This window comes from Centroberyx affinis, unplaced genomic scaffold (genome assembly GCF_046629955.1).
Source record: "Centroberyx affinis isolate AG114_WGS23_722 - 3 ecotype Tasmania unplaced genomic scaffold, CSIRO-AGI_Caff_v1 ptg000519l_1, whole genome shotgun sequence".
Taxonomy (NCBI): Eukaryota; Metazoa; Chordata; class Actinopteri; order Beryciformes; family Berycidae; genus Centroberyx; species Centroberyx affinis.
This window is the reverse complement of record NW_027279168.1, coordinates 330,863-355,690: the sequence shown is the minus strand read 5'-3', so window position 1 is coordinate 355,690 and position 24,828 is coordinate 330,863. Positions and strand designations below refer to the sequence as shown.

Sequence of the window (24,828 nt, the reverse complement as noted above, 5' to 3'; positions counted from 1 at the left end):
TCGCTCCCCCTCTCCCTGTCTCTCTCTTCACCTGGCCGGTATCACCTGCTGGCAGTGGCTGAGACACCAGCATGGTAAATGGCTTCACAGGCCCTGACTGCGGAGAACAGAGAAACCAGCCACCACACACCACACTCCTCTCTCTCTGTCTCTCTCTCTCTCTCTATCTCTCTCTCTCTCTCTCTCTCTCCCCAACATCCTCCGACTGTTAATGTGCTGTGGCAAAATGTGTTTCTCTTTCGTCTTTATAGCTTTTACCTCTGCGGACTTTCTTTTCCACTGACATCTTCTGTGTTTTACATCCCCTTCTTCATATTTTAACAGCCAGCCGTAGCAGGAGGAGGCATGGCCTTTGTCCGCGGCTTCTAAAGTGAGGATGAAATATAATGGTTATTTTTGCCAAGATGGCTGAACCGTGAGCGACGGGAAAGTAGGCAAAATGTAAAGCTGGAATGGTATTCATGAAGGCTTTGCCTTGGTGCGAAGAGCAAAGCCTGTTGAAAAAAAGAAGAAGAAGAAAAAAAAAACCTTAAGACCATGCAGCTCAGGTTACCCTGGCTCATGTAAACAGTCAGCCATTAAAAATTCATGCCAGGATTTTTGAAAAAGACTTTATATGTCATTTTTTTTTCCTTTTCCTGACCAGTTGAATACCTTTGACCTTTTTTGGACCCTGTATTCCCGTGGTGGGCTGGAGTCAGGTCTAATATAGTGTTATAGCCAGGCAAGTATATGGCTCTGCTTGATGTTTGGAGAGAGACGAGCAGAGCGGGAGTGGACAGCAAAATGTAACTGTCAGCTAAAGGAGAGTAATAGAGGCATTCGTAGCGTCATAGGAAACATATGTGGCTCCATATGCTCTCCGTGTTCTTGTTTCCAGTCTCCCTCATTGTCTGAGATGCACCACTGATCTGGGGGCCTCTGAAGTGCCCTGTGTCTGTGTGTGTGTGTGTGTGTGTGTGTGTGTGTCTTGGATATGTGTGTGTGCAGACGTACACGCATGAGTTATGTGTCTCTGTGTGCTAGAGAAAAAGACATAAGCATGATTCTTTGTGTTTGAGCAACAGAGAACGGGAACGAATCATATAACGCCTGTGTGAGTGTTATATATCTCGCTCTCCTTCTGCCTCTCTCTCCATTGTGAGTGGGGCTTGAGAGGCTGAGAGCTTGTGTTGTCCTGTGCCGTGCTGTAGCCCCAGGCCGGGGCAGGCCCGCGGGAAGCAGCCCTGACGGTCATTAGGAGCTGTCAGTGTGCCGGGAGAGGGAGTGCTGATAAATTTCAGATAGTGTCAATTGCAGATGAAAGATCTGCTGAAGATGCTAGGGGTGTCACGCTCGGCTTGCCTCCGCTCAACAAGTCCCATCTCCCTTCCAGCAGCAGGCTACCTCAAGCAGGAAAAGCAGGCAGGCTCTCCTCCCACCCTCCGCTGCCCCCTGGCCCCCGCTATCCCCCAACCCCTCACCCCTCTGCCTACCTTCGCTCCTTCACCCCCCACCCCCCACCCCTCCGCTCCACTTCCCCCCCCTTTCCTGCTTACCTTGGCTAAGCCGCTTTGCATGTTGATTGGGGGAGGGCTAATCCAGTTTGCAGCTGTCGTAGACCAATGATGAATCACCTTTCCGTCATTTGGCCGTGCTCCCCTTGCTCAGGGTGGAGGGAGGAGGGAGGACCTGGAGGAGGAAACAACAGTGGAGCAGGGCTGCAGCTCGGAGAGACAATGCGCGCCTCTGTTCCCCCGCTAGCCTTCTCTTCCCATTCTGCTCCAGAATAACAATAATGTTTTCTCAGACAACCACTTTTGTGTCATGGATGGCTCTGGACTGTGACATCGAGCTGCAATAACAAGGAGTGACATTGTTTCCGCTGGGGCAGGTGGAGGGAGAATAAAGAAAGGGAGTGTGGTTTGAGAGGACTCAAAGCCATCCAGGTCCAGGTAAGAGCAGAGTTGAGCCGGTGCCAGCAGCATCAGAGAGATGTAGGTCTCTCGCCTCAGACACTCTGCTAAAGAACTGTCCACCTCTCAGCCCACTGGGTTGTCTGATTGGAGATAGTTAAGGCTTTTTAGCCATCAGCTAATGGGAAGGAAGTTTGGATAGAAGGAGAGAAAACGGAATTAGGTTGTGAGTGTGAGACGGGGAAATAAGGTTAGATAGAAATATTCCGCAGACCGTTTGTGGTAATTCAGTCTGAAAGTTTTCTTTAGTGCTTATATTTGTACTTCTGTGTTGTTGTATGCTTGAAGAGTGTGATGTTTTTAGGGGAGGAGTAAATTAATATACCTCTGGGAAAAGGACAATGCAGCTACCAATATGGGAGTGTGTGAAGTAGATTTGCTTGGCCTATTCTGTTGCTGGTTATTTTTTAATCTTCTTTTTCTTTTTCTTTTTTGTAACACAATGCCTGAAAATCAAATTTTTTAGTGAATTATTAAATTGAAAATTGACCGCGAAAAATGAATACATTTACCACACTGTATAGCATAGTATCATAATATCATAATATTGTAATATCATCTTAAATGCCATAAATACATATCATAATTCAATCTTTCTATCTCATAATTCTGGTATATTCATGCCATCTGATAGCACTTACACTACTCAAACTTACTCGAGCATTTATCTTCGTGGCCCTATGTAAATGGACAATGTTTATCGATAGCAGAGATACTCAGAACCCTGAAATCTAATTGGAAATGGCAGTGTAATGTACAAAACATTTTGCCCTAATTTCATTAACTCACTATTGCATTGGGCACAGCGGCAAAGACAAATAAGGGCTGGAGTTTGCGGCTGTACTTTTCAAATCACTCGTGCCTGCTTTCTACTCCATTGTCTATGCTTGATCAAATCCTCTGAGCACACAAATGAGAAGATAGAATAATGTTTTCAATGGCGTGGTCTTCAGTATAAACACAGCAACAATTAAGGAGCTTGCCAGAGCAAACACATGCCTCGTGAGCTTCTCATCTCCCCATCACTGAGGCATAGACTCTTATAATCAAGCAGAGTGCTGCACTTTTAACAAGCACATTAACCATAGCCTCAAACCAGCAAACATCTGTTAACAGTCTACAATACCACACAATGCAGTACACACTTAAGGCCATTTCTGCTGCAAGACACATCAGAGTAAATTGACAGTAAACATTTTGTGTTCACATCATGTAAAGCACTGACTTGCATTGTGATTGCTGTGATGGGAGAAATTGGAAAGTATCTGTCAAAATGTTTACTATTCATTTCATAGCTTGGTATTCTATCGTGTTTTTGTTGGTGTGTGTGATCACATTTTGCCTCATGTTTTGAAATTTTCAGCAAGTTATAATCTTATTTTTTCCTAATTATTTTGTTTCACATCAGTATTTTATTGATTTGTAACTAAATTTATTGTAAAATTGTAGTTGCAAATATAATTTTGTTGGCATTTTTTTTCTGTCTTGCTCAGCCCCTGATCTGTAATCTACATATAATAATTTGTTTTTCACTTTCTAGTAACATTACCATTTTACTTACTTTACTAAATCTATAATACTGCATTATGTGCATATTGTGTACATTGCATAGTGTGTCCAGCCATATGTCTTCCCTGGATCCGGTGTGATATGTGTAATTTAATTTGGTGTGTGTGTGTGTGTGTGTGTGTGTGCTTCTGTCTCTCGTCAGGTCTATGGAAATGCAGGATCTAGCCAGTCCTCACAGCCGAGTAAGTGGAAGCAGCGAATCTCCTAATGGTCCCAACCTCGACAACTCCCACATCAATAACAATTCCATGACACCCAATGGCACTGAAGGTATGTGCGCAGGGCTGCTTCTCTTTAGTGACTCTCTCTCTCTCTCTCTCATGCTATTCTAAATACGAAAAAGGCTGAAAAGGGTGATGTATACTGTACAGTAGTTCTCAAATGTGAAACAGAGCGAGGCTTTTTAACCTTCAGGTGAATCCTGTGTAGCGTTTATGCATGTGTTAAGTCGCGAGCCTTGAATAGCAATAAAACTAATGCAGGTGTTACTGCATGGAAAATGTCATCTGTTTTTTATCCTTTTCTAAAGGTGTGTTAACAGTACACATTTGCAGTAATACAGTGAGGCAAGAGAGGAAATGCACTCATTCAGATCAGATATTTGCAGCTTTGCAATGTAGATTATTTTGGACTTTACAGGGTTACAGTACCTGCTTCCCTACCATTTACAGTTTATATAATTCAATGCTAATAGTGTTTTTTCTCCAGAGATTATTAGCTGTTTATTTAAGTAACCATGTAATTATTCAAAAGCCCACAGCATGAAAAGGAGGGTGTTTTGCATGAGGTTTGTACTGTCCATAGTTATTTACTCAGGTGATTCGCCCTGTGCTAAAAGCTGAGCCTTTGTTTAGTCAAGCAGTCGTGCTCATGTCACAAACCAACATGAGTCATTCAAAACGTCATAGAGTATCATGTAATCTTCGCAGGAAAGTTAGTCTGTGCTTTGAGCTCTGGGTGTATTTATTTTCCTATATTCTTGACAAAGGACCCGTAGACGTGGTGCAGACTGTCATGTGTCCTTTGCCGTTCTTTCTTTCCCATAGGTGATAACATCACAATGCTTACCACTGCAGACTGGTTGTTAGGTTCTAACTCACAGTCCGCTGCAGGTTTGTCTACTCTTGGTGACACAATGAAAGGACAATACTTGGTGTTCTCTTCAACTCCACTGAAAGAAAGAAAGAGAGCGAGAAAGAAAGCACTCTTTGTAGTTTACCTTTTTTGATCTCTCTACTTAGATTCATGGGATTTCAATGTTCAAGAAATTTAATTTGTGATAAAAAAAAAAAAAAAAAAAAAAAAATCCCCCCCAAAAACATACTTTACCTGTTGCAAAATTAAACACTTGCTTCAACTATTGTGCCTTTCATTCAGAAACTCTTTGGCATTTAATTGTTGTGTTATTCTGTTTCAAGCATGGTTTGACACTGGATGGATTTGAGTCCATTGTTAATGAATGGTCAGATTGTGAAGTCGCATACTGTGCATTTTAGTTTTCATTTGGACGTTCCATGCTGTTTCCTGAATACAGTGGTTATTGTGTGCTCTGTGACCTGAGTGTGTGCTAGTTTATGCATGCACTTTACCACTATTTTTTCATCGGTGTGTTGTTCAAAAGAATTGCTCCCCGTCAACATATGTTTCTGTGCAGAACGAGCATAGCGGAAACATGTAAAACATGACAGCAAATGGCTTCTTCAACCATGAGGGATTCCACTGAGCATGACTCCCCTGCCCACATTGTGAATTTGTTTTGCCAAAAAAAAAAAAAAAAATCCCCCAGCCCGCCTGAAGTGAAATGGATTGATTTCAAAGATTCCTGAGCTGTCAGATAGCTGTGAAATTGTCTTTGCAGATCTATCGCTGTAGCTGTTTAAAGGAGCCAAGGTCAAACAGCGTTCGCTACACTCTTAAAAAGATTTTATACACCATACATTGTCTTGACATTTCAATCGTACTTGCACGTCCATGCAGGGCTCCTTTTTATCAGTGATTCTGACTTATATTTGTTTATTTCTCCCTGATGCTACATTTAAATACGGGTAAGCCATTAAATCATAGTTAAGTATAAATTATAAGGTCAAACACTGTAGTAATTTGTTGGTTGGCAAAATGTGTTGTCAGGCTAAAGTTTGGCTTACATTGCTCTTGTTAAATTGTTAAAAGTTTTTGAAGTGCATGAGTAAACTTTACACTGGGAAATGGCTCCAGCATATTTCTAAAAGTAACAGCATTCATAGTTTTTCTCCAGGTTGAATGACAGGGATCAGTGATTGTTGAGTGAGTCTCACTCAGACTCTACTCATCTGATAAATCACGGAAATAAAAAAAATAATAGAAATGAAAAAACTCTGATCTTTAACTGATACAGATGTAATATTTTATAACCCATTGAAATTTGCCAACATTATTATGAAAACTGTAGTGGAAAGTTGTTTGACTACTCCCTCCGTCCTGTACATTTTCCCTAGCTCTGTTTTTATTTTACATGGAGTAACTTTTGCTGTATTTTCAAAACAAACTTCAGTGAATGTGAGAGCCTGGAGTAGTTAGACCTTAGTTAGACCTTTTTTTTTTTTTTTCCAGACTTTGATTTGGTGCCTTTGGTGACGGTGTGGCTTCTTTGTTTGCAGTTAAAACAGAGCCAATGAGCAGCAGCGAAATCGCCACCTCAGTAGCAGACACCTCTCTAGACAGCTTCTCAGGATCAGGTGAGGGGGGGGGGGGCACTGTTTTGTGTGTGTGTGTGTGTGTGTGTCTGGCTGCTTCTCACACACAGCTGCAGAACTGATTAGTGAGAGATGAGCCCAGAGATGGGTGACTGATAAGCTCGGCCCCAGGAAGTGTCCCTGCAGCTAAAACGCCAACATAGTGTGGGTGTGTGTGTCTGTGTGTGTGTATATATATATATATGTATATATACATATATGTGTGTGTGTGTGTGTGAGTGAGTATTTAAGAACGAGAGACTCTACCTTACCTTTGTCAGCATATTTATGTGCTGTGCTTGCATGTGTGTGTGTGTGTGTGTGTGTGTGTGTGTGTGTGTGTGTGTGTGTGTGTGTGTGTGTGTGTGTGTGTTGACTCTGCTAGTTCCCATGCCAGTGAGGACTGAATTATGACCTGTAATGCACTGAGCCTGTCTGTCCAGTGGAGTGACATGGCGTCCCAGTGGCCCTCGCTCTCCACGGGCTGTTACCCTATCGCCCTGTCAGAGCCAGGGCTTTCACACCCTGCTCTCACTCACACATATACACACACACACACACACACACACACATAGATACAGACGGTGCATCGCTAAATAAAACCAAAGCCTCAGAGAATAATGAGCACTGAAGGCAATGCAAACAAAATAAGTAGCTAATATATGAAATTTTTGAGGTTATTTATTTTTTTCTGCCCTCACCAGTATCTGTGTCAAACTGTAGCGCTGTCTTATGATTTCTATACACATGTATTATTAGCTCTGCATCCATCAACCCTCTCTCTCTGAAACAACTGTGCCTGGTATTATCTTGCTGCTAATTTTCCCCTATTTCCTTAACTGTTTAACTAAGTACTTGATACCTTAACGCTAGAAGCACATAAATCACTGCTATGACTTTTGTCTTTGACAATATTAATGAAATTTAGTAATCTTATACCCCCGTATCCTCGGCGGGGAAACCCAAAGCTCTGTTGAGAAGAGCAGGTTTTGTCCAGTGGCAGGTGCTGCTGATGTGGGAAAAGTGTTCAATATTAATAACGTGTGTGAGGGGTTACAGCATACAGTTACATACAGTTAGTGCTCCCCCGCAACCAAATCCCTTATTTTACATGTCACGACCAATTAGACAGATGTTTCAGAACTGTGCCACTCCGCTGCAGTCGGCATGTTAGCGCCCGTGGCAGAACTGTGATTGTTGCCTGTTTGAGTTGATATCTGTTGACTAACCAACATAGGACTGATAAACTGTAGCTGTCTATCTACCCAGCTTGTTGCGTTCTTATTTATACATTAAATTTATTTCTAAAAAATGACACCTACTATTACAAAATGATGGCTAAAATTAAAATCTAATCTTATGTACAAGTTTCAAGGTAGTTGACAAAATGATAACACTTTTGCAGGCTGGATCTTTTGTATTGTTAGGAATGTTAAATAATACATTTTACGGTGATTTTTATAAATGTTTTTTTTTTGTTTGCATTTTTTTCTTGAAAATTGATATGTAACATTTTGGTCTTAATCTTCCTAATCTGCTGTTAATTCATATGTTCTCATTATTAAGAGTTTATTTGAGGTGTCGCTTACCTTACACCGATGATTGAAAAAAGCCACCGTGTGTACAATATAATTGTCACTGCAGATTTAAACCAAGTGTATTTCTCTGAGTTATTTGTGGGTAAAAGTGAATTTTCACAAGTTAATGTTGCTGTGGAACCACACAGATGAGCCGTACGTTTAATGAAGGAATGATTATGCAGTAGCGCTCATTACCTGCAATCAGTGATGTCACTTCAAATGTGGTTGTGGCTTTAAAGGCCCGAGGCAACCGAAGCCACAGGCCGAGACTGATTCAGACCATCCTGTGTGTGTTTATACCAGCGGTCGTCATGGCAGCCCAGAAGTATCTCACAGATACGTGGGTCAGCAGAAAAACCTGACGTTTTTACCTGATTATTTTACTTCATTATTGCTCTCCGGTTTTCAACCTTAAATAAGGTTACCGAAATAAATAGAGTAATGCAATGTAATTACTGTTTCCTTGGAATCCCGAAGTTCTGTTGGCAAAAGATAATATTTACCTTATTCCTTAATGTTTAAATATGTGCTTGCCTCTTTTCTTTTTAACTCTCCTCAGCTATTGGAACCAGTGGCTTCAGCCCAAGACAAACTCACCAGTTCTCTCCGCAGATTTACCCTTCCAAGTAAGGCTTCTTTTATTTTTCTTTAAAAAATAAGCAGCATCCAACTTCATTTGGATCTTTAATTAGATCCTTCTGCTAGATCGGGGGTTTTTGACCGGCTTTGTTTGCCTGGATGTCTGCAGCTTGTGCACTCCGAAATCTGTTGTAATTACTATCTTGCAAAAATTTCCTTTGCCATTTATTATTCTTTCGCCATGTATATCAGCTATTCGATGCTATCTGCCTTACAGCTTGGCTCGGTATTTCAAATTAAGTAGCACAATCACAAAGAATTTGTCAGTGAGCAAAGTTTGTGTTTCGGTTTCGGGGGTAAAATATGGTCCTCTTTCTTCCTGCCTTCCTTTCTCACTTTTGTCTTTTGTTTCTTTTCTCAAATAGCAGAACATATCCACATATTCTTCCTACCCCTTCATCCCAAAATATGGCTGCGTATGGGCAGACGCAGTACACCACAGGAATGCAGCAGGCCGCAGCTTATGCTAGCTACCCCCAGCCTGGCCAGCCCTATGGCATCCCAGCCTATGGTAAGATCTCACTAACACACATAATATCCTCTTCTTTTCCAGCTAAAAGATGCCTGTTGATATCCTCAGTGTTCAGTAGTCTTTATGTTGTATGCACGGATAGGAGGAGAAAAGAAAAATAATAACAATAATAATAATAATGATATTTTCCCCCTGCTTAAAAGTCAGGACAAAGTCTTTGCCCTGTTTTCCCACAATTCCCCCTCCAAAGAAAGAGCAGGAGAGATGCTGAGTCACTGTTTAGTGCCTGCATATTGTCCTTTAATGCGATAAAACTGAATTTGCTTATCGTGCTGTTCAGAGAGATCTGAAAGATTACTGATATAAATTTCAAAACAAAAACTGGTTTCCTCTGGCATCGCAAGAGCGAAGCATAGAGAACATGGCTACAGTGTGCTTTATTTGTCCAAAGTCTTTGGAGTGTTTTGACCCCAAAAGACCCTCCAGTATGTGGAGGAATTTACTGTTTGTTTGAGTGGTGGCAAACTGCTAACAAACCTACTGTTGCATAGACAATGTGTTGGGACTGATTCAATCTAACCAGTGGCCAGTTTAACTAACAAACACTAGCAAATCTAACTTTTTATTACTTGTGCATTTTTTCCACAGATGGCCTAACATAAGTACTAATGATAATGCTAAATTACTAAATCAATGGACATACAGTACATGCTTTTTGGTTGGAGCGGCAAGTACAGTTCCTTAACCCAGAGCAAGCTAATATTCTAAACAACTGACGATAGTGATAATCAGTAATCAGATAATCAGTGATCATCCATTGTGATTAGTGTGTTACGCTAACACACCGCGACTGGGTATGTGTCCCTTTGCTGTGTCCAGTGTAACTGAAACCTGTGTGTTGACTGTTGCTTGTGCATCAAACCGATCTGGTGTCACTAACTGATTTAGGTCCATTGTGGGCAGGCATAAAGACGGAGGGGGGTCTGAGCCAGGCCCAGTCCCCGGGACAGACGGGCTTCCTGAGCTACAGCTCCGGCTTCACCACGCCACAGACGGGACAGGCCCCGTACAGCTACCAGATGCAAGGTGAGGACGTCATGCCCAATCTCTCCTTCATCTCCATCTCTTTCTCCATAGATTCACACAAATCTACTTGTGGGATACAGAAAATACTGCCTGAGATGCCTCAGTCTCTCTTATACCTGTTGATACCATACCTGTAGCATGATAAAGTCATTTAAATGCAAACTATGTAAGTCGACATGGCTAACATCATGGCAGGTTAAGCAGATTTTTAGATTTGATTCACCAGTGATCTAAAAATATATCTTGGATGGGAATCTGTGAGCAGGGTGGTGAGTGTGTATCCTGCCGGTATGTTTTTTCCTGTTTTCTTTTTTTTCCTCACTTAGACCCGCCTCTCTCTGTGTTCCTACTTCTATCCTTTGATCCTCATTGTCTACCTTGCGTGACTCCCATCAAAGCACTCATCTTTTTCTGTTCCCTCATTTCCATTGTTTTGCCAATACTGCTTATCACTTCATTTCTCTTCTGGCTCGTCCTCGCGTCTCATTCCTCCGTCCAACTATATTTTAGCATTTCAGCCACGTGTTCCCTCTGCTCGCCCGATCCAAACAAGTTTTATTTTATTCTCTTTAAAACCGATTAGAGTAATAGGTCTCTGTCCCTGATTTAATGGCATGCAGAGACAGGCCGATTCACAGCGCGGCCCTCACCCTCTCCCCCAGCAGATGGTTGCATCCAGGCGGCCGTTATGTGCAGCCTCTAGGACGGCTCCCTCTCCTCTTAAAACGAATCAACACAGATGGAAAAATGGCAGGCACTTAGGAGGCACCAGCCATGTCCCCCCCCTCCACCTCCCTCCCTCCCTCCCTCCCTCCCCGGCCTTTGTTTTTTCTCTCCCTGTGATCATATTTGTATTTGTTTAAGAGCTGAGACCGTGGAGATTTATGGCCTTGAAACCGATAAAGATGAGTTGTTGCTCTCTCTCTCTCTCTCTCTCTCTCTCTCTCTCTCCCTCTCTCTCTCTTTCTCTCTCTCTCTCTCTCTCTCTCTCTGTCAGGTCAGTTTAAAAGTAGATCAGGCCTGCTGCCATGTAATGTTTCTATTACTCTTTCTCTCTCTCTCACTCTCTCTCTCTGTCTTGGTTCAAAAAAACCTCTGTTCCTCGGCAGCACCTGCGCTGCGACTGCTACCCTGGTCCTTGTGTTTTCTCCTGTAATGTCTAATGTGTGACAGTAGAAACATCTCCACATGTTGCTGAAAAGCCTCCAGAGCATCTCACAATAAATAACGCCAGCTCAGCAGCAGATGTGGCGCGGGGAAGCCTCTTTTCCACGCCTCTTAACCAAATACAGTCGGCCACAGCCGGAGATCTGCAGCCCTCTCCAGCGGGCGGCCGAGAGCCTGAAAAAGGAGAGAGAGAGAGAGAGAGAGAGACAGAGAGAGACAGAAAGAGAACAAGAGACAGAGCATGCGAGGCAGAATGCACAAGCTGCTTTCCTGCCCTTGGTGGTTTAACTCACGATGACAGTATTATGTGCTCATTCATCTTCGGAGTATTATGCTCTTACTCTCTCTCTCTCTCTCTCTCTCTCTCTCTCTCTCTCTCTCTCTCTCTCTCTCTCTCTCTCTCTCTCCGTCTATCTCTCTCTCTCTCTCCCTCTCTCTTCTTCCCTGCTATCTCTGGCTATCGGATGCCCCTACGCAGCGTTAAGTGCGTTAGTAATTGACAGCCATGTTAGATGACAGATTGACCACTATTCTGGCCCTGGGTTCTCTAACTGTGGCTCTGGCCCTCAGCCACACCATCATCATTATTCTCTCTGGCCTATTGATCTGCCTGGGAGAGGTGCCTTAGGCCTGGGTGTCCCGACCGAAGACGCTTTTTCCACATCTGATACTCCCCCTCTCTGACGGTGTCCCTGCCACCAGCCTGTGGCCAGCTGTCCAGGCGGAGGACGATTAGATTAATGTTTTTGCCCCTTGCTTTCATGTCCAATGCCATGGAGCTTTGTGTGGGCGCTAAAGTCGTGATACCAAACTGTAAGGGGGACAAAGGCATTTTTATGTGCTTCGATGTTGCGATCCCTCGTGGCAGTTTGTGTAATGCATCGTTTTGGATTGTCAGTTAAGCCCTGTTTGCCTAGTCTTTCTCTTTAAACATATCTGAGGTGAGGCTGTGCTGACGGTGGGACCTAGCAGATGCTAATTAGGTGAATAATTGGGTTCCAGCGTTCTGTCCCAGTGGCAGTGCGAGTTGAAGAAGCTGAAGCCTGGGCTGCCTTTTAAAAGCAGAGCCCCATCTGGACTTGATAGCCTATTCCCAAGTGGGGCATACAAACTTCTGCTACAAATATTGTGCACTGATGATAGACATAGCCCATGGCAAGGGGACTGATCAAGCAAAGCAAATGGACTTCCAATTGCGGAGCCAGAAGGCAGGAGGGAAGGAGGAGAGGAGGGAGGGATGATGTCTGGTCTTGAGTGAGTGAGCTAACTGGAGCAGGACAGGGGGGGGGAGGGAGAGAAAACATGCCCCTCGGGGAACCACAAGGCCCCCTCTTTCCCCCCATACCATAACCAGCACCACCACCCCCAACAGCATGAGCCCATTCTCACTGGGCTAGCAGGGGTCCCCTTGGCTTTTATGTGGGTCCTTGTTCTCCGCAGAGTAACCCTCTAACCCTGCGAGTGAGAGCTTTTTTGACTTTTTGAACTGCGCATTAGGCTAATTTGTTGTCGTTCAAAGCCTCACTCCCCCTTGTCTCTCTCCTATTGTTTTGTTGGACTTTCACTTGATGTCGAACTTTCCGCGAAGAACACAGAAGTTTAAAAGTTCTCCCACCACAGGCCTTGAAATATCAAACAAAACAACAAAGGAGAGAACAGTTCTGGTGAAAAGAACTGGTAGAGGCCAGGATGGAAAACAAGGTAAAAATCTGCTGTGTCTACATGTGATTGCTGGGAGCAGGGAGTGAGAAACTACACAAATAATTGGTGGATTTTGGTAATCTTGGGATCTTGGGAGGTGTTTTGTTTCTCTGAAGGTTTTTTAGCCACAGTTCTGGATACTTGGCTAGTAGTGAGTAGGCTAAACACTGGACTGTGTCTTCTCTCTTCCTTGCCGTCTTCCATGCGCTACCCTCTTTGGCCTCCCCACTTCCCTCATCCCCCCCCTCTCCCCCCTTTCTGAAAGCTGCTTCATGTTTGTCACGGTGTGGGAGGGCCCTCTTGATGGGGCCAATGACCAGAGGATGAAAGGAACTCCCTCTGTTTGTCTCTGGGAACAAAGGTGTAATTACGCCTCCATTTAGGAACAGTAAATTTATCTCCCCCTTCGTTTTCATTGAAGCTACGGGATATTTTTGCGGCTATGGGAGAGTCATTGTGGTGATAAGTGAAGAAGCTGTTTAAAAGATCGCAACGGTAGCTCTCATTAATGTCCCCCGTGGATGTATGGAGAAGCGATACGCCTTTGTATGGACAGAAACGAATAATGAAGCCCAGGGGTCGTATTTGTAAAGCTTGTAAGAACTGGCCTATAGACACTCCAGTGCGATTTTACCCTGGTTTTGATATATTCTTGGCATTGGCATTGTTAAAAGTTACTCAAGACGCTTTGTTACCCGGTGTCACATGCAGTTTGATGAGAAAATCAACCGACGGGCCTGAACTCAACTTGTTTTGTTTTTTTTGTGTTACAGCCAAACATTAGCATGCGAGCACACGCACACAAAAACTCATACAATCACACCTTTTTGCTTTTTTTGTTTTCTTTTCTCCAAGCCCTCCAGTCTTGTGTCTTCCTCTGCCTGTCGTCCTGCTGTCTCTCCGTCTGCCTGTGATCCCCTTTGAGCGGCTCCTCCTGCTGCTCTCCTGCCTGACATGAGAGTACAGGTGGACGGCTGCTGCAGAGAGGAGCCGTGCCCCCGGGGGCCGCCGCCCCTCTCCTCTATCCAAGCCTCTATAACTCATGTCATGTATATTATTAAGCCATTAGATGCTATCAGCCCTTTTGAATGATTTAATTACCCCAGAGGTGCTTCTTTTGAGGTAGTGAAAAGAGGAACATACATATTCATTGGGGCATAATGTCAGCACAGCACCCACCCGCCCCCCCCCCCCCCCCAGCCAATAACAACTCACTCCGACCTCAGCTCTCCTTCAGTATATATCTCTCTCTCACTAACCCCCCCTCCACCACCACCACCACCCCTCCCACCCGCTCCACCCTTCGCTAGCTCACACACAACAGCCTCTTGTGTTCCTCGCATTGTGAGGGCTTTGGACAGCTTGGGGAGCAGGTCCTGCCCCCCCTCCTCTCTCTCTCTCTCCCCCCCTGTCATTCATCGGGGCAGATCCAATCACTGATAAGGTAGGAAGAGGAGGAAGATAAGGCCGCTGTTGGAGGCTCTCCCTCAGGCCTCCCTCTGTTCACCACCCCAAATATTTGTTTCACAAAAGACAAACCTTTTCTTTTTCCCCCTGACAATGTGCCGTTTCATTTCTGTCACTGAATTGCTTCCTGATACTGCAGCTGAAATGATTTATTTTGATATAATACAGTATAAAAGCACATTATGTCTTTACATAACTCAAAATTATATAATTTTTTTCCTCTACAGGTGGCACTTTCACAACAACATCAGGATTGTATGCAGGAAGCAACTCTCTGACAAACTCTACTGGCTTCAACAGCACACAACAGGTAGCAGTGCCCTCCCTACATTTTCATTCTGTTACTGTGATCTGGTATAGATATGCAGCTATCAGTCTATATAACATTAAATCATAGACTTCTTCCCAACCTGGAAATCTTTATGAAACAAGCATACACAATATGTTACATTTCATCCGTGACACATTCAAACATGAATCACTCAGGATGTCAGAAGCTTTGTACGCAGGGATTATCTGCCTCCCCCAACACATATGTATTATGCCACAGAGGAAAAGGAGGAGAAAAAAAACAAGACAGATCGTTGTCCAGATGTAGGACAGAACAGACATGTGTTTGCATTTATGTTTTGGAATCTGCACTGTAAAGTAGCAACACTGGTGCGGGGCATATCTCACATTACTCTGCCCAACCGCCTACTTCTCTGCCTCCACTCTGCTACCTTTTGTCTCTCTTTGCCTCCACCTCCTCCCTCTAAATCTTCCCTCTCTCACCCTATTGTACCTCTCCTTGCTTTATCTCTCCTTGCTCTCTCCATACTCTGTCTCTACTTACCTTATCTTTATCCAATTGTACCCTACTTCTCCCTACCGCTCTCTGACCACTTGCCTCCCTCCCTGTCCCTCTCTCTCTCTCTCTCTCTCTCTCTCTCTCTCTCTTTCTCTATCTCTGCAGGACTACCCCACTTACCCAGCCTTTGGCCAGGGCCAGTATGCTCAGTATTATAACAGCTCGCCCTACACCTCGCCCTACATGACAAGTAATAACACCAGCCCCAGCACGCCGTCCACCACCGCCACCTACACCCTCCAGGAGCCCCCCACTGGCATCACCAGCCAGGCCATCACAGAAAACCCTGCAGGTAGGAAACAAACTCATTGTTAGTCGTTTTGGATTAGAGCATCAACTAAATGCCTACAATGTAACTTTAAATGTACTAACCTAGATTCATGCATGTGCTCGAAAACAATACATAGCTGCAGGAAATCATTTCTGCCATAAAGTAGAATATACTGCAGTGTGGTAAGCAGAAAGAGTGTAAAAGTGTAAACTGAATACAGATGAAGACTTTCCCCATAACTGGATGTGACATTAATGCATCATCTGGCAAAAGTGCACTGATGATATCATTTATAAGTCAGTCAAAATTTTATGACTGCATTTGAAATTGTCATCAGTCAACACCAAAGACATCAGGCTTCAAATAAACACAATTTCAAACACAGTCATTCAATTTTAAGTTAAATGACATATTTACTATTTCTAGTTGAAGCGTACTGTGTTGCCTTTTGTTTTTTAAATCGGTATGGAGCGCAATAGCTTTTAGCATGTGTTTTACTGCGGAGTTACATTATGTTTGAATGTTATTTATAGGCCTGCATAATCACTAAATAATATCCCAGGAAACTGTCCGTCCTGTATCAAGACAAATGGTCACCTAAACTTCTTTGCTAAAAGCAAATAATATCCTATCTTCCATGCACTCTTTTTATACTCTCCTTCTTCCTTCTTTCCTTCCTTTCAGCAGAGTACAGTACCATCCACAGTCCATCAACCCCCATTAAAGATTCAGATTCGGATCGATTGCGCCGGGCCTCGGATGGAAAGTCACGTGGCCGGGGAAGAAGGAACAACAACCCATCACCGCCGCCCGACTCCGACCTTGAGGTAGGGTGAGCCCGCTACCTTGGCGACAGACAGCCTCGCCCTGTCTGAGGCACACGCACACTAATCCACTTACTATATGGCTGCCACACCAGCTCTAACACTTGATGGGCATTAATTCTTAAACATTTGATTCCTTAACTATAAATGGGTTATTCATGCATTTTGGATCATGTGACATCACTAAATAAATATCTTATATAAAGTTCTCATGTATACCTCATAAATAAACGATAAGGCATGTGATTAACAGTCTATTCGAGGTGAGTCGGTAATGGAGTGAATAATGTATATATGCTAGTCTTCTGAGGCTGGTCACTAGCTGTGTCTAACAATAGCGCTGTTGCACCATGTGCCATAAAACACTTTGGTATGTCAAATGTGGCCATATGTCAAAATAAACCCTTGATGATTCAGGGGGCTCTTCATTAATATGATATGAATTTCAAAGAGGTTAATAGCACCCATTATAGCGCTGACATCATGGCATGTTAACATATCTAGTTAATTAGTTTGTCACTATTGATTGCTCTAATGTAAAGGGCAAGGGATGGATAGCATGTGGTGGGGTGATGGGAGGAGTGTTGCGGTGACCAACCCAAGCAAATGGATCCCGGTCCCTGTGGCACACAAATACACGCTCCTGGCCTATTGACCAGGGGGATCACCTTGCAGCCCTACAGAGTGCACCATTGATTTTGCCTCTTTTCTCTCTGTTTTTCTTTGTTTCTTTCTTCCTCCTCCCCCATACCCCCATCTCTCCAGCGAGTTTTCATCTGGGACCTGGATGAAACAATCATCGTTTTCCATTCCTTGCTCACGGGGTCTTACGCCAACAGATATGGACGGGTGAGTGACATCAGACTGTGGCAGTAGCGGTGCACTTTATCAGCAAAACATATAAATATTAAAAGGCAAAAAAAAAAGTAACGGAGTGGGGTAAAATAGCTACCGAGTAGAGGATAGATTTCACCGTGCCTTGAGTCCATAGTGAGGGGATAAAGCAGAACTCAATGTACAGATAATTGTTTCTTTTTTTAATAGGTCCAATGAGGCCTGGCAAGTATTTGGCTGCTCTTTGCAGCTGTTGGAGCTATGCAGGGCTGGTCGGGGCTCGGCTGCAGGGGCTCACAACAGTTGCACTCTGGATGTCTATTGACACATCTTAAGTGTTCCTTTCTCCTTCAGAAATGCCACATTGTTAGTTTAATTAAGTGCTTCTCAATCCATCCTTTTCAGGGAAGGATTTCCCAGGAGAACTTGGCAGGAGATTGAGACCACCAAATGTAATTCGGTCAAAACTTAACCTAGAGCGGAGAGCTTAAGTCCTTTCTTGATAAGGGTTAAATTAAATCACACTTATTTCATTATGAAGGATGGTAATGTCTTGTCGTTGACATGCAAAAGTATATATATAATCTTAACCAACATATATTATTATAGTATTGGGAAGGTCATTTTCCATCCCATGTCATTGTGTATGCTCATTTCAAGATGAAGAGTTTACTTTTCCAGGCTTTGCTATTTGTTATTCCATATAAATTGCTCCTCTAAATTTAAACTTTCAAAACAAACAATTTGGGAAATAAGGCAAACTCCTATTCTCATGGCTTCATTGAGGTCATAGGTTCTATATAACTCTCAATATGCTACTACTACTTTTCCCATTGAGATATAGTATGGATGAATAATTATGGCTGTAGGATCTTGACTTTAATTCATCACAATTTATGATTTATATAATATTTCCTACACTTTCTATAATTTTAAAATGATCTGGATTAATTTTATTTTGTCTGAGGACAGAATTTCCTATCACTGGTTGTTTTGGGTATGGAGTTTTCTCTTTCTGAAGTAGAAAATGACATATTGCTTCTCATATGTCAGAGAGCTTAGCGTCTGTGGCCCGTGCTCTGTGCCTTTGTTCTGGTATGAGGGGGTGTTTGATGGGGGCAGTGTTTTGTTTTTGGGGTGAAAGAGGGCTGCCCCGCGACCCTCCACTGTTTATTTACTTTATCCTTAGCCCTGCATGCTGGGTAAAGAGAGAGCTAAGGCTTAGGGAGCTGTGGCTCGGTGATGAGGGCCTCTCCAGCCACACACACACACACACACACACATGCATACACAGGGTCTCCAGTGTGCTCCTCTGAAACAGGAAACACTCCTGACTCCATAAGGGCCCGTTCCGTCAGAGCTCATATAGGACGTGACAGCCGCTAAAGTCTCTCTCTCACTCTCTCTTTTTCCCTCTTGTTCCCTCTCTTTCTCTTTCCTCCACCCATCTCAGTCTCTCTTTTCCCCGTTTTCTCTTCCTGTCGAGCTCCAACCTGCTGACACTATCCCACCAAAGCAATATTATGAGAGGGAGACACGATTACACCCGCCAACCACAGAGCGCTCTCCCCCAAAGCCTATCAGAAACACAGATCTGTAAACTACCTCAGAAAAGAAAGCCAAGCAGACCACCCCACCTCCCCAACCAGCACCACCACCACCCACTACCCCATCTCTCTTCCCTTCTCCTTCCCGTCTGTCATACATGTCATCCTCATCTCAGTGGCATAAACAAAAAGTTACAAAACAGTGTGTTTTTCCCTCCTAGCCACTCTGAGCTTACTATAAATAGATGTGTATCTGAGTGAGCGCACATCCACACTTTCTCTCACTCTGCGTACCCTCCCTTCCCCTCTCTCTCTCTCTCTCTCTCTCTCTCTCTCTCTCTTTCTCTCTCCCCCTCTTTCTCACACACGCACGCACACACACTGCCGTTCTTATCAGCTCTCTTAATTGGCATCAAGGCAGCTCGCCCCCATAAAGCTGATGGCTGAGGCCAGCTGTGCTACTATTGGGCTGGCCAGGGCTAGAGCTTAAAGGGGGTAGGGGGGGTTGGGGAGTCAGTGGTAAGGGGTTGAGGGGGAGGGGGAGAGAGAGAGGGTTTGGGGGGGGGGGACTTGGCGCCCCTGTGGATGGCACTGACATCCCGGGACAGGTGGTGCTGGAGCAGTGACAGCAGCAGCCCTTTGGCCTTCTGGCCTGCTTGTATTCTTAACTCCCTCACTGACTGATTGTTTAGATTTAATTGGAAAAGGATTCACTTGCAGCGGAGAGCAGCACTTTACGCCGCCTTTTCCCACCAAACCGCTCCATACGCTAAATCAGCTCAACCGCGCCAGAGGTTGGGTTGGAAGAGAGGGAGCTGGTGGCCTGTTGATGTGGGGGGGCTAATTATTTTTGATGAATTCTGACTGAAAGATTGATTCGAACTGGGAGGTTAAGAGAAAGAGGCGGGGGGGGGGGGGGAGGAAAGAAAGACAGCCGCCAGAAGTGGAGATTGAGTTCTACTTGTGTGGTTTGTCCTCTGTCATTTTTGTGAAAACATAAGCATTGTGGAGTGTGACAGCTAATCAGTAGATAGCTCAGGTGTGTCTTCAGGTGGTTTAACTCTGTAATCCCTCCCGGTGCTGCCTGGCCTAGCTTTAATACAGCCTCACCCAGCCGCAGAAAATCCTCTCCCACAGCCCGCTATTGTCTCTCTCATCCCTCGCCTGCTAAAGACAATCTGCTGATTAGAAATTTAAGACCAGAAGAAATTGAATTTTTGCAAGGAAAATGAAAGCAGGGAATTCTGCTTATATCCTGTTTTTATGTTGTTTTATATCTGAACATAACTAGAACGGGCAAGTGAATTTTAGTGAACTAAATTTCAACTGAAGACTTTTTGCCTATCCACTTGCTTTTTTAAAGGGAAAAAAGCACACATTGTCACAGGTTCATTAACTATTTACAGTGTAGTTCACTCGTCTCTGGGTATTATCTTACAGACAGTGCGACCATATCACCATTACAGCACGTGTCACGTTACTGACAGAGATCATGATTTAAAGAAAAACTGCAGTTGCGCTTAATGCGGGGAATCATCAATACTCATTTTGCCCCGGAATAATTTTGAATTTTCGGAGGTGATTGAATTACTTTATAATTATATTAGGAAACACCTCAAAGTGGCTGCTGGTGATCTTGGGAAACTTCAGGGGGAGATTTTTTCCCCTGATATCACCTAGAGAGCAGTTGGATGATGCATCAGCACAAATATGTGGAGAATGGGCTATTTACGATTTGGCTGTGACCCCAACTCTTCTAAATCGACCACCCCTCCTGAGAAGAGACATGCTTTTACGGCATTCATTAAAGTCTGTGGCATTTCTGATGACTATTCTGGTCCCTTTTGGAGGCTCGTAAACAAAGGCTGAAACTTTCTTTCAAGTCTGTCTAATGTCCTCTTTTATGGGAGTAGTGCGCTCAGGAATTTAAGAGAATTCCCCGACCGTTGCTAATTGAGTGACTTTCATCACTGCTTACTGTATTATTCGTTATCTCTTTGAAAGAGACTCTGAAAAAAAATGATGTGCTGTTTTATTGTTTGATAATTGTTGCTGTCTCCTATTTTCCAGGATCCGCCGACGTCTGTATCACTAGGCCTGAGGATGGAAGAGATGATCTTCAACCTGGCCGACACACACTTATTCTTTAACGACTTAGAGGTACGTCTATGAGTGTGTTTTCTCTCTTTTTAAGCTTTCTCAAGTCTGTGTTCCTGTTCTGCACAAATACCTTCTCCTCACCCCGTGATGATTTTAGAGGTCAGAGTTTTTTCCGGTAATATTTAAGGCCCCAGTCCGAGATGTAGAGTGTATATATTTCATCAGGAGGAGCAAGAACAGTCCATTAAAGTTTTAGCAAAAGCGGCAACAACCGTTTCATAGCGGGAAGCCTATTTCTCAGTTACCAGTCCCATAGTGGTGAAGTATTACCTCGGAGCCCAAGGGATACCATGAATTTTACATGTGCTGTCAGTCTCAGTCGTCCCCGGGTCGCCAGCCCTGCCCCCTTCCCCCCCCTGCCCCCCCTCCTCCCCCACTCCCATAGCGGCTAGTGCAATTTGTCAGGCTCTAGTGTTTCTGCGGCCGTCCCGTCTGTCTGTGTGTCATGCTGTGTGCTTGGTGTCGCTGTCCACCTACACCACAGACCCTTGCCGTCACGCCGTGAAATCACCCACCGTCTCCCCTCCCACGCCTCTCCGCCCCCCTGATTCATGTACGGTTAGTGTAAAATCTGCCCCTGGGGCACAGAAATAGAGGGATCAGGGGGTAGGGAGGTGTGTGTATGTGTGTGTGTGTGTATGTGTGTGTGTCGTGGTGGCGGGGGGCTGTGGTGTCTGACTGAGTGTCTGAGTGTCTGCTCCACCCTGGGGAGAGGTGAAGCAAAGACCAAAAGGGGTCAGGGATGCCTATAGGCTCAGGCTGTATGCTCGGATGTGTATGCGCCACATGCGTACACACATGCACGCACACACACACACACACACACACACACACACACACACACACACAGGCAGACACACACGTTACCCGCTGCCCAGACCCTATCAGCACACGTCACATTTTAGCAGCAAACAAAGCAAGTTATCTCCATGTTCTTTCCCCTAATCCGAGCTCTCCTCAAATTCTCTTCCTAACCTCCTTTTTATTCAGCATTCATTCCTCCGTTTCTGTCTCTTCTCCATCTCCTGCTCCCTCTCTCTTTCTCCCAGTGAATCTGATCCCACTGACCCAGTGCTTTTTCCTCGGTGTCCTGCTTTAGGCTGACCTCACAGGAGAGGAAATGTTTTGTTTGATACTTAAGTGTGAAGAGAGCTGTGGCCAGTCTGCCAAGTCTCATTAGTCACCACCATGTTCTGCTTCTTCGCATGAAGCAAACCCAAAGAGGAGGAAAAATGGGCGAGAGAAAGAGAAAGAAAATGTTGGTGCTCCCCCAGACAGACGGGTGACTGAGATTCCAAACGCAGTCATCGTGATCAAAGTTAATTGGCTGCAATTGGCTGGTTAAATATTTCCTTATGCCCTGGCCACGTAGAATCCAGTGTAGCTGCACTTTATTTAATAGATGTGCCCCAATCATTTGAAAAAATGGCAGTTTGTGACAACGCTTAAATGTGGTTTTGCTCAACATCTGTCCTGTGTTTTGATTTCTTTTCATGTGTGATGAAACTGTTCACAGATGAATTGGCAGCTCAGACTGCTTATAAAATTATTTGAACGTGCAATGCATATTTTTCTTCTGCTCTATCTCAGTAACGAAATTATTACATTTCGTTTTGACACTTAAAAGCCTGCCATTTTTTTCCAGCTAAAACTAGAATAGTATGCTGACTAAAATAGCAATCTGTGGTCTGCTGCAAGAATGCTTTTTAGAATGTCCAATGTAAAGACCTCCCTCCAAAAACTGCCCTGATTGTCATTAAGCATAATACCAGAGGAGGAGTGACAGCCTCTTGCAAGCGTATTGATCGCTCCTCTTTAGCTGAGCTGGGCCCGTGTGAGTGTTAAGTGCAAGTTCTCAGCGACGCCTAACCAGTTGTGTTTCCTCTCGGCTGATTTACAGTCCTCCATCTCAGATAGAGCTAAATAGAGTCCAACTATAAATACCAGAGCCAGCAGCAGTTATGTATTTAAGCATGTGCAGAAATGCATATGGTCCATCTAATTTAGTCTTAAGCCATAAAGGGAGACCCCAGAGGCTGTGCAGAAACACAGGTGCAGAGTTAGTGGCCTAACGGTGTGTGAGTGGGCCATCTAGGTCTTAACATTCTGTTTTCCTGCTAGCCTCTGCACAAGTACATTAAATACACACCCTACTTCTTTACAACTTTGCTGCGCATGCTGTCCTTGACTCATTTTCTTTTATGAGACTAGATTTTCAAGCTAAATTAATCTGGACCAAACAGTTTAAACGCACTAGGGTTGTTTACAAGGCGTCTAAACATCATAATCAAGCATGATATTGCGCTCGGCCTGGCCAAGCCAGAGAGAAGGCTAGTTTCTGGGGTTGGCTTGTATGTGTGTGTGTGTGTGTGTGTGTGTGCATTCAAGTGTGTGTGTGTGTGTGTGTGTGTGTGTGAATGGAGGTTGGGCTGTGTTGATAGAGCTGGTGAGTGACGATTCAGAGGAAAGTCATAAAAAGAAAGAGGGCATGCCGAAGGGGTCAACAGGGATCAGTTTCACCCTCTCTCTCTCTCTCTCTCTCCCTCCCTCTCTCCCTCTCTCTCTCGCTCTGATTTTTTCTCTCTCTCTTCCTTTTTTTGTACCACCTCTCTCTTTTTCATTTGCTCCTTGGTTAAATGTTAGATACAGTTGAAGGTGGGCCCTAGAAACGCTGCACCTCCCCACAAGACTTTTCCCTCCCAATCCACACACAGCCCTCTCTATCGATCGTCCTGCTCAAACCATTTGCCGCTCAGTGTCACAGATAAGCCTGTACAGGAGGGGTGTAGTATTGTATGTACAGCACAGTCTGTTTTTATCATCAAAAATGCTCTCTCACTGAAGGATGTATTACGAAAGTAATTCAAGGCAATATGATCTCTATCGATCTGATCCCCACTGTATTAATTTGCCTGATAGAAGAAGTTGTATTTCAATGGCTATATATAAGACATCAAAATATAATCAGAGATGTTATTCATGTGTTGAATCTATTTCAAAACTTAATACAAAGTCAACAATTTTGATTATTTGTGAATTAACAGCATTAGTATGAATAGTTAATACCAATAATTTAACTAATAATTTTATTTTATTTTCAGAATTACTCTGAATTTCAGAATTAGTTGCTAAGAATATTCCTTTTCCATATAGCTTATATTTGAAATATAATAAATTTGCTTAAATGCATTTTTTTTCTCTGTGCTGCTTATTTATTTGAAGTGACACGGGGTTGAACGTGGAGTTAATTGATGGTCTGAAGTGATGTGTATAATGAAGCCCTCTGAGGCTGAGCTCACTGGGAAGACTGACAGCTCTGCTGTGACTCGGGGTGTGAGTTTACTGTAGGTGCACCGCCGCAGCCCAAACGGTAACGCTGAGCGGTATGTGGGAACCAGGGGCCTCTCTCTAGCTGGCCGAGCCCCCTGTGCTCCCCTCTCAGTGGGGTACGGGGGCTGCCGTCTCCCCCCTCCACGGGTGAGAAAACAACCCTCCCTGTCTGGAGGATAAAGGGCATGGGGGCAAACCACTCACAGAGAGTGAGAGAGAGAGAGGCCTCCGAAGGTGGGAACATTTTAAATTAGTCCAGTGATGCCTCCATGCTGCGTGCAACACTTTGTCGCACACACACATGCACACTCTCAACATGTTGTGCTGCATAGTCTTTAGTCACACATACACACACACATATATGAGCACAAACTTTCACATACACTCTCTCTCTCTCTCTCTTTCTACACATGCATACTCACACACACACACACACACACACACACACACATACCTGTGGAGCAACCCTGTGACACTGCAAACTGACTGCCTTTTATAGCTCCCAGCCTGCAGTCCCAGGGTTGAAACCTCCTCTGTCACTCTCACCCAGGGGCTGCCTGTTAATGAGAGATGCTATGAAACGCACGGTTACGTTTACCTAGCGGCTGGAATGGCCCTCCAGAGCCTCTTAGTGTGGAGCCATTCTGTTAGTTTTATGTCCCACT

General features: G+C 44.2%; 1 protein-coding gene across 11 annotated transcripts in view; it reads left to right on the top strand.

Annotated features, from left to right (window-relative positions):
* The first annotated feature begins 3,655 nt into the window (after positions 1-3,655).
* eya1 (EYA transcriptional coactivator and phosphatase 1) overlaps positions 3,656-24,828 on the top strand; it is a 33,835-nt gene continuing 12,662 nt past the window's right edge. Inside the window, exons 1-11 of one of the 11 annotated variants that reach the window (XM_071517748.1) lie at positions 3,656-3,794; positions 4,571-4,636; positions 6,161-6,238; positions 8,375-8,441; positions 8,820-8,965; positions 9,890-10,012; positions 14,575-14,657; positions 15,303-15,489; positions 16,153-16,295; positions 17,058-17,141; positions 20,744-20,833. In XM_071517748.1, coding sequence (XP_071373849.1) covers positions 3,671-3,794; positions 4,571-4,636; positions 6,161-6,238; positions 8,375-8,441; positions 8,820-8,965; positions 9,890-10,012; positions 14,575-14,657; positions 15,303-15,489; positions 16,153-16,295; positions 17,058-17,141; positions 20,744-20,833 — 1,191 coding nt within the window. In that variant the 5' untranslated portion in view covers positions 3,656-3,670. Of the gene's footprint in view, positions 3,795-4,570; positions 4,652-6,137; positions 6,239-8,374; positions 8,442-8,819; positions 8,966-9,866; positions 10,013-14,574; positions 14,658-15,302; positions 15,490-16,152; positions 16,296-17,057; positions 17,142-20,743; positions 20,834-24,828 lie in introns of all 11 variants that reach the window. The other 10 variants (XM_071517754.1, XM_071517755.1, XM_071517752.1 and 7 more) reach the window with 10 other exon arrangements.